The sequence below is a fragment of the Lipophrys pholis genome (genome assembly GCF_963383615.2).
Source record: "Lipophrys pholis genome assembly, chromosome: 16".
NCBI classification, from domain to species: Eukaryota; Metazoa; Chordata; class Actinopteri; order Blenniiformes; family Blenniidae; genus Lipophrys; species Lipophrys pholis.
The window spans coordinates 4,702,986-4,713,133 of NC_137634.1; the positions used below are offsets into that span (position 1 = coordinate 4,702,986).

Genomic DNA, 10,148 nt, shown 5'->3' on the forward strand with positions numbered 1-10,148 from the left:
TAAACTCGTACTCTAATCGAACAACTAAATAACGCACACACAATTAAATCAAAATGATCAGATTTATACTTAGAGTGTCTGTTTTCGTGCCTTTATTGCCATTTTACCAATGACACTGCAGAGGGGAGTGAACAGCAGGAAGAAGCCTGACGTGTTTCTACCCGGACACATTTCGTCCACGCACTCTCACAAAGAAGCGCCGCATTCTCACATTTTCTAAAGTGTGGCTGCAGAGGTGAGTTTAAACTCTTTCTACCAATGCTGGGGGCTTTTCACTCATACATCCTTCACATACTGGTATTTTATTCACTCCGCTGTGTGTCCAGTCTCTTGTAGTTCCTCGAAACGGGACATTTTGATGAATTTGTAGCACGTTGAAATGAATGGCGCGAGCTAGCATAACACTAGCTATCGTTAGCCACGACCGTAGCTGCGTTTAGACAACGAGGAGTGAGATTAATCGGTCCTGACGCACATTCCTACTAAAGCCTATGTTGTTTGACACATGAAAACAATTTTTGCCTATCAATATATGCCAAAAAACGCATATAAATGAATAGAAACGTGACGCTGTCGCTGTGTTGTGGCACACCGTTCAGCTGTCACTATGACAACCGACTGGACAGGACCGAGGAGTTTTCGTTAACTAATAAGCTAATTTGTTGTTTAGGACAATATTTGGCTCAGATATTTTCCCTGGAGAGACAGGAATTGCTCTGATCACAGTCTGACGAGACCTTTAAGTACTAAACTCACCAATCTGTAGAAGTTTGATGTTGGTAAATCGCCCACTTTTGTCATTGGTTCCCTCAGATTTTCAATTCAGTTTTATCCCTATAGCACCAAAATACAACATAGTAATTTCAAGGGATGTTTACATCGAAAAACTCATAAATTCCACTTGATCAAGCAGAGCAGGGGGTGCTGAGGAAGTTGTTTAAGATATGATGGAGCCTGGTTGTTGACAGCTTTACAAGGTAATAGAAGGGTTTAGAATTATCTTCTAGATTTAACAGGAAGTTAATGAAGAGACGCCAATAGTGGAGAGATGTGATCTCTCCTGCTGGTTCCTGTCAAGTCCTCTCACTGCAGCATTTTGAATCAACTGAAAATCTTTTAAGCGTTATCAGACACCCTGGTAATAGGGAGTTATAAGTCTACTCTGCAAGTATTAAATGCATGGATTAATTTCTCATTGTCACTCTGACATTCTCTTCTTATAAAATGCAGTTGGTTCCTCCACCTCACTGATACTACTTTGGGGACGTTGATAGTATGTGGTTGTAACTGTTGCTATTGAATCAGATGATGTTTTAGTCACAGTCTCACCCACATAATCTTACTAGAGTGTTTCCTCATGTTTTTTTGGCTGAAGACTCCCGATATGTTTGTTTAAGGGACCATACATGTACTATTATACCATTACTATGTCAGACTTTGATTTTTAAATTGAGGATCAAAAATGTTGAAGGCATGTTAACAAGTTATGTAAAACTGTTTGGGTAGTATTTACTTATTGTTACATTCTGGCTCTTTTAATCTTCTCATTATAACGTTCTATAGATGGCGACTACGAAGGTTCCAGAGGTTCGTGATATCACACGGATCGAGAGGATCGGTAAGACGGTGCTTGACCTTGAACTGTGATATAATGCTATTGCAAAATCCAACGTTATCTCAATGTAACTCATTGTGTTGTTGTTTTTCAGGGGCACATTCGCACATCCGAGGCCTTGGACTGGACGATGCATTGGAGCCAAGACAGGTAAGCCAAAACCATCAGTTTATCACCTTTTCACCTCACAACCTCCTGACCTTTAGGCAGCTGTAAAGGTCAAGGAATTGTTTGATTAGTTGTAAAGTATTTATGTACATAGTCAACGTTAACTCGAGCAGCCTCTGTGCACAGCATGCCAGAGTTACAAGTGTGCATAGTTTGGTATTTTTGAGTCAGAATCCACATACGTGCCCGCAGGTGTCTCAGGGGATGGTCGGCCAGCTGGCCTCCCGTCGAGCGGCAGGAGTCATTTTGGAGATGATCAAAGACGGCCACATTGCTGGCAGGGCCGTACTGATCGCCGGCCAGCCCGGCACAGGAAAGACAGCCATCGCCATGGGTAAGTACTTTGAAGGATTCCTCGGGAATGCCACTTGACATTGTTTTCTCATTGTCATCTGATTGGCTCCAGTCGTTTCTTTAGGATTAAACGTCCCCTGCTTCTGTTTATTCAGTCAGCGGACTCTTTTCTTGTGATTGCAGGCATCGCCCAGTCTCTGGGCCCCGACACCCCCTTCACAGCGCTGGCTGGCAGTGAGATCTTCTCCCTGGAGATGAGCAAGACCGAGGCGCTCAGCCAGGCGTTCAGAAAAGCTATCGGAGTGAGGCTCAAGTGAGTGAGCAAACACAATAACTTTCTTTTTTTTAAGTGACTTGTTTTTCACTTTGCTTGTTTTGAATTCACAGAGAGGAGACAGAGATTATTGAAGGAGAGGTGGTAGAGATCCAGATTGATAGACCAGCCACTGGAACGGTAGGTGACACATATTAATGATTGACTGTTTTCTAAATGCAATGAATTTACTTTTAGTGATATTATAAAATATCTGTAATAACTTTCATAAAGAGAGGAAATACTTTACAAGTATAACTAATCATCATTCATTGTCTTTTTACCCAGGGTGCAAAGGTGGGCAAGCTGACTCTAAAGACCACTGAGATGGAGACAATATACGACCTGGGCAACAAGATGATCGACAGCCTCAGTAAAGAGAAGGTTCAAGCAGGGTGAGATGATTTTATAGTTGATTCGAGCAAAATGGCTTATTTTTTTTACAGTCGTAGTAACTGTGTCTGTGTCTCAGTGACGTGATCACCATCGACAAAGCCACTGGGAAGATCAGCAAGCTGGGCCGCTCCTTCACCAGAGCCAGAGACTACGATGCTATGGGAGCTCAGGTATGAAGCCAAATGAAGAAAATCCTCCAGTTTTAACTCCTCAATTTGACATTAATATCATATAATATTCATGGGGGCTGATTTTTAAAGATAATTTGTAGCCAGAACAAGGAACATTTTATTCCTCAGTACACCTGGATAACCTGCAGGGTATCGTTTGTTTCTCCACATGTCGGTATTAATTAAAAAACCTAATGTACACATAATTTTACATAAATATTTCCAAAACTAAACTAATACATTGATGTACTTATCACAGAGAACTGTAGACATTGAATAAAAGTTTTCCACAGTCCTACTCCCTTTTTAAAATATATTGACTTTTAATTAAAATGCATATGTGAGCCTGTCTCGGTGAGAACCGCCGTTGTTTTTCTGATTCGCAGACCCAGTTTGTTCAGTGTCCGGAGGGAGAGCTGCAGAAGAGGAAGGAGGTGGTGCACACGGTTTCCCTCCACGAGATCGATGTCATCAACAGCCGCACACAGGGCTTCCTGGCTCTCTTCTCCGGCGACACCGGAGAAATCAAGTCGGAAGTCCGCGAGCAGATTAACGCCAAAGTGTGTGAGTGGAGGGAAGAAGGCAAAGCGGAGATCATTCCAGGGGTGAGTGCGGCTCCCTGTTTGGATTTCTGTTTTGCAGTGTCGGTCACAGGACTTTTCTGATTTTCTGTCCTTCGTTCCAGGTGTTATTTATCGACGAGGTTCACATGTTGGATATGGAGTGTTTTTCCTTCCTCAACCGGGCCCTGGAGAGTGACCTGTCCCCGGTGCTCATCATGGCCACCAACAGAGGAATCACACGGTGCTTTTTACACACAGACTGAACAATTCCACTCTGTAGGATCACACACCTGATTCCATCGCGTCACTTCAGCTTAACTTATTTAGTGACACATTCTTTTATTTTCATGAGACTCTTATAAATGTATTCTTGGATATCTGTAAAAATTATAATGTATTAGTCTTTATTTTCTTTAGAAATGGTTTTTCTTTTAATCTCCCCAAAAAGATTAGAAATGAGATAAATAGGGAATAAACTAAAATAATATGGAAAATTGACTATTTATATTATAGTTGCGATTTAAACAGAATGGAGGTGTGTTCATTAGAATTAAAATCAAAACAGAAAATCAGAATCCAATGTATTAAATCTCAATAATGAATGAATGAAGGATTATCTAACTGAGGACGCAACTACACTTACACACACAAGGTATTCCACTACAGTAACTTGGAGTACTTGGTCTTTATTCGTTCACACTGCTGCTGCTGATGGCACAAGTTCCCACAATTTTTAATAATGTGTTCTATGAAATTCAGCAGTACTATTCCAATCATCCAGGTCTTTCCTGATCAACGCCACTCGATGTGAAGTGATCAATACAGAAGTAGTTGTAGTTCTTCACACTCGGCCCCCAATCAATGTGACATCACTTTTTTAAAAGGAAACTGGGGAAATGTTCTAAACCTGTTAAAATAAAACCCTAAAACAGTAAAAACCTTATTAATAATAAACCTCATCATTCAGTACATCGTCGATCACAGTCTTGAAATGATTGAAGCAGAATGTTGATTAAGAAACAAACTGGCTTTACGCAGACTTTCCACATCAAGTTTTATTCGACTATAAATATTTCTTAACTGCTCAGAATCCGCGGCACAAACTACCAGAGTCCTCACGGCATCCCCATCGACCTCCTGGACCGCCTGCTCATCATCGCCACCTCCCCCTACACCGAAAAAGAGACGAGGCAGATCCTGAAGATCCGGTGAGCGCCCGCGGTCTCTTGTCTGTCGCCTGCTTTCAGTCCGAGTCTGAAGCGGGATGTGAACTTGAGCGCTGCCGTTCCAGGTGTGAGGAGGAGGACGTGGAGCTGAGCGAGGAGGCTCACACGGTGCTCACCCGGATCGGCATGGAGACGTCGCTGCGTTACGCCATCCAGCTGATCAGCACCGCCGGGCTGGTGTGTCGTAAACGCAAGGTACGCTCCGACTGGAGGAATTCAAACAGGATTGTTGGACGGACTGTTTTTCAATGTTGTTGCTCACTCTGGAGTGCCGTTGGTGATTTGTGTCCGTTTGCTGGTGTAGGGGACGGAGGTCCAGGTGGAGGACATCAAACGGGTTTACTCTCTGTTCCTGGACGAGGCCCGATCCTCGCAGTACATGAAGGAGTATCAGGACTCCTTCCTCTTTAATGAAACACGTGAGTTTCTCTGGAAGCATCTGCTTCACTTCCGCTCACTGAAACTGCCGCCCTGTGATCTGTCAGGATTTTACTGTTCCACACTCGATAAAGCTCTGTCATGTTTCATACATGTCCTCATAGTTTCACTGTACAGCAGAAAGAAAAATGCTATATTACATCTCAGCGCTGTTCCAGCAGGTTTTGCTCTCATGACTGCTCATTAAAAAAAGATGGATTTTTCTGTGTTAGATGAATAAATAAAGCCTTTTTGTTTTCTTTCTAGAAACAGCTTCCATGGACACGTCTTAATGAAGGAGAGCGCTGCGTGAAGTTTGCCGTCGCTCGTCACTTCTGGTGAAAGTCGGTTCAGAACTGGACGTTACCTCAGTTTGATGAAAAGCAAATTAACTGAATCCCTCTGCAATCCCTTTTTTTTTTTTTTTCCTGTGTTCGCCTTCAAAATCTATGATGCATCTAATCTCTAAAACTGAAATCGGACTTCCCTGTTGAGTTTGTTGTTGAGGCCTTGTGGCAGGAATATTATTACCTTCGCCAACTAAAGTTGGGGCGAAGGTAATGTTTCCTACTGTGTTTTCTTTGTTGTTCACTTTTCATTACATTGGATTATTTTTAAGAAAAGGATTAAACAGGCTTTTATAAGCACGCTCTGAGTCGTTTGTCTTTGTGTGATAATCTGTGATATCACATTTGAAAAGAAGGAAAGATTTTTGGTGTTTGTCAAAGCTTGTTTGTGATAAATCTTCAGGTCGAACTGAGATCAGAGAATCATTTCAATGCTAACTCGGTAGGTCACGTCGTTGTAGAACTGAAACACTGAGCAGGGAACGTCTCCATGGCAACAGACGCTGATCTCCATGAGGTGCCTCTCACATCCGCTTTGTATGGGACATTTATATGCAGTTTTTGGGATTTATTTGTAAACGGTTTGCTGTTAACATTCCAAAATCAAATCAATTTGTCCTTGGATGATGACAAATCATCCCTGAAGATTCGATGCAATTTGGGTCAATAGTTTTTGTAAAACGTTGTTAAAATACATACATACATACATACAAACTAATAAATAAATACACACAAAAAAAGATAACCTTCCCCCAACTTTCATTGGCAAAGGTAATCCTGTAGGTCCTCATGCAGAAAAATAAATTAGTAATATTTCATCATCCAAACCAAATTAAGTGTTGAATCATTACGATTGTTGTTTTGAGGTATAACATTAAGAACAGAAACGATCTTCAGGATATTTTTAAAAGCTCTTCATTATTAAAAGTTTATTGTAAACAGTGTTTCTTGATTTCTTCCGTCGTATAGGATCGTTCAAAATAGTTAAAGTGGCTGAAGCCGACTTTTTTCTTCACTACTTAAACTAAAATTCATATGAAGCAGCAACAAGTATGTAACTTTACAGGTGTTTAGGATATAAACAAATACAGTTCTGTTTGATCCATCGATTGGTTTTTGTTCAGGACTGTCCTCTTAAACAAGCGAAGTGAGTCTTTTCTCGAGTTTTATTTGTTTTCCAGAGCAAAACAACTTCCAGTACGCATTAATTTTTAAAGTAAGTGTATATTGTGTTTTGTAGTCCCCAAATACAATAAATATTGAGTTTTAGTGGAGAAGCCTGAACCTTGAGCTTCATCAAATCAGTTTTAAGTGTAAATGAATTTTGAGAAAAATCATTTCCATTGCTCATCTGACTCCAAAAGATATAATTCTGCGAATTGTGTTAAAAAAAAAACAAGCATTTTATTAATGCACAAAACCAACTTCTGAGAATGCATACTATGAAGAGCGTATATACTTCAATGTGCTACCACAGGGGGGCGCTCTAAGCTCTTGTCTTGAGATGTTAAACTGGAGCACAATCCAATGTGCAAACTGCAGAGAAACTACATGTGAGGTATTCTCAGTGAGCGAGTCTAACAACATTACTGACTGCCCGTTTGAAAAGATCTTCTATATGAATCATGTGTGTGTGTGTGTGTGTGTGTGTGTGTGTGTGTGTGTGTGTGTGTGTGTGTGTGTGTGTGTGTGTGTGTGTGTGTGTGTGTGTGTGTGTGTGTGTGTGTGTGTGTGTGTGTGTGTGTGTGTGTGTGTGTGTGTGTGAATACACCAAGTCCACGCCTTAAGTCTGAAATGCTGCAGGCGCTTTCAGGTGTTTTCTGTCAATCATAATAAATATACTGAGTCATTACAGGTGCAGAGAAAAGCCTGCATGGAGACTAGAGGGGAATGAGTGTGTTAATACCCTGCACTATCCACAATATGACTCCTTTATGTCCTCGAAAGTACTTGAAGGATGTTTCTTCTTCACTTTTAACATAAGATTGTTGCTAAATACTGTAGAGGGAAGAAAAACCTTCACACAAAATATCACAACATTGTAATATAGAGTTATTTAAAAACTCTTAAAATCTGAAATATAACAAGTCTTTTTTTCTCCTTATGTATCGTGCAAGGATTCATTGCAATTTCATAATTGACAATGTTGAGAATCACAATATTTTCTTGCATTTCATGCGGTAAATGAATCCATCCTGTTCATCAAGGCAACTTCAATCATTGTGAGGTTCATAAAAATGTCACCCTCAGTACCAGAGTGCTTCTACTTCATAAGGATCTATCAAAAAATATAACAATTTACAAGTGAAAGATGGTTTAAATGGGGTTAAAAAGACACTTATTTTCTTTTAATTCCTAGAACACATAAGATTATTCAAAAAAATTATCCATGAGCTCATGAATTTAGATTTACCTAGACTGTATAGTTACTTGATTGTTTGATATTCATTAGAAAGCAGTTGTTCATCAGTTGCCGTTCTTAACAAACTGAAATATTAATCATTAAAAGTACACCTTTCAGCCATAACATTAATACCGATCAAGAGAATCATACTCTTTACCAGTAAGTGGAACCTATTAGTCAGCAATTTAACATTTTTCCCTCCAAGTTAATGTGTGTAAAAAAGTGTAAAGTGTTTGAGTGAGCATACAGATAGAAACTGTGATTATGAAATAATTGAAAGAGTCATGAATGTTCATTGCCGACACAATGTTGAGCAGGTGGTCATAATGTAATGGCTGTTCTGGTGCATTTAATAGACACACAAAATTTACTTGCGATGATGAAATGACTGCGTCTTCACGAGACTTGTTGCAGGTCGTTCTTGTAGCGCCTCCACTGTTCGCCTCGATATGAATATCAGATCAAATCTGCTCCTCAGATCTCTGCCGAGACGTCTAGATTCCTTTCATGCGCACTTAGAGCAGATTAATCAGTCTCACCCAGTGATAGTAGGAGAGCAGCGCAGACTGTCTCCTACGTGAAAATGAATATTTAATGTTTAGTGATAGTGGGAGAGAGCTGTGTGTGTGTGTGTGGATTACCCTCCTGCCTGCATCCCATAAATCCCCCTCAAGTCCCACGAGACTGGCGTTGGCTGCTGTCGAACCACCACATCTGATGGATTCTCTGCCTGGATTTAGGCTGGGATAAACTTCACCGGGGTTTTAGCTGATTGTATGTAAAACAGTGTTGAATGCACCACCCCCGCTTTCGGGAGTGAACCCGGGTGTCAGCCGTCAGCGACAGTGAATCCGGCTGCTCGGGTTTCGATGTATTTAATATCTATTTGAATATACTTCACCCAAGGACATGAGCTCAGTGTCAGTGTGAATCCAGCTCATTGTTTACAGATCACATTGGGCCCTCTGGGTGCGGGCAGGTTTTCTTGGACTGGCTCCACGGCACTGTCCACAGGCTACACGGCCGCGCAGCATGCTGACGTGTTGTGGCATTTTGCCTGCCGCGCAGATTTGATTGCCCTTTCCCTCCTCGCCAAATTTGCAAATGTCCCCATCTCAAAAATGGTTAAAATTCATTCGGAGGTTTTTAATTTGCTTTGTGAGACCAAGATCAACAGAAAAACAGCCAGGCTGTTCCTCTCCATGGACGGTGTCAGAGGTCGCCGGAACCTTCTCCCAATCTGACGTCCAAATAGGTTCAGCCACCCAGGAGATGAATCGATGAGATTGATCCGAGACATTTTCAGCAGAAGGTTAGACAGAATGTGAGTCCTCGTTGTCTCCACACTGTGATGTAAAAGATGTTTCCAATATCTGGAGGGTTTAATCGGTCATTTCTGCGGTTTTTGTTTACATCAGAAACAAAGTGTTTAACCTACTGGGTGCTTATTGTCACAGATGCTTCACACTTTGCGATGACATGAGGACGGTGATGTGTTGATGTTCAGTTATCTAAACCAGCGGAGCACTTGTCTGGTCCCTTTTCTATCATGACTCAAGCACCTCTCAGAGAAATGTTGACACTTAGCTTGACCTCTCCGGGCAAAGATGACCTGAACGTGACAAAGAGGACGAAGGGCTCAGGACTGCATTGATTCCCTTTACATTTTAAATGTCTCCCTTTTGCAGCTCCCTGGATTCACACGGTCATATTGCTGCGATCAGACCGGATGATGATCTGTTATTGACGTGAACGAGGAGACGGAAACACCCAGAAATTAAAACTCCACCATTCAAAATGTCATAAAAGAGTAAAGTAAATGAAGTTTTGCTCTCCTATTACAATTCCTCTCCTCCTTGTCAACATTTATTATGGTGTCTGCCCGGCCTCATTTTTGATGTCATGATCCTTAAATAGATTTTTTGGGGGGGATTCGGGCGCACTCGGAATGTGGCGTTCATGAATGGACGGACTCCGAGTCCATTTCCTGAGGTTTCCCAGAAAAATAATAAATCTCCATCCTCTCGCTGTTACTGCCATATGTGAAACAGCACAGCATACGATTCCTGTGGCAAGAGGTCAGTGGAAGTGCACGCTGCGGTGTGGTGCGCGCTTTCACATCTGGAGCTGGATGTATATGTTCTTTAATGCTGGAATAACAGGGTTCAATTACACAATCATGCTGCATCAGACCCGAATGAGAGGAAAGTCCATTCATCCGTGTTTTGAACTCCT

General features: G+C 41.4%; 1 protein-coding gene across 2 annotated transcripts; it reads left to right on the forward strand.

The window, feature by feature from the left end:
- The first annotated feature begins 167 nt into the window (after nt 1–167).
- ruvbl2 (RuvB-like AAA ATPase 2) lies at nt 168–6,445 on the forward strand. Of its 2 annotated transcripts, none has more exons than XM_080484074.1 (14): nt 168–235; nt 1,564–1,618; nt 1,710–1,765; nt 1,976–2,117; nt 2,261–2,390; nt 2,465–2,531; nt 2,679–2,785; nt 2,863–2,956; nt 3,343–3,561; nt 3,642–3,760; nt 4,608–4,727; nt 4,811–4,940; nt 5,050–5,164; nt 5,430–6,445. In XM_080484074.1, exons 2-14 carry the CDS (start codon nt 1,564–1,566, stop codon nt 5,453–5,455), a joined length of 1,380 nt encoding a protein of 459 aa, XP_080340200.1. In that variant the 5' UTR covers nt 168–235; the 3' UTR covers nt 5,456–6,445. The 2 variants fall into 2 exon arrangements, with proteins under 2 accessions (XP_080340200.1, XP_080340201.1); XM_080484075.1 differs by having other exon boundaries at nt 5,436–5,810.
- The last annotated feature ends 3,703 nt before the right edge of the window (nt 6,446–10,148 follow it).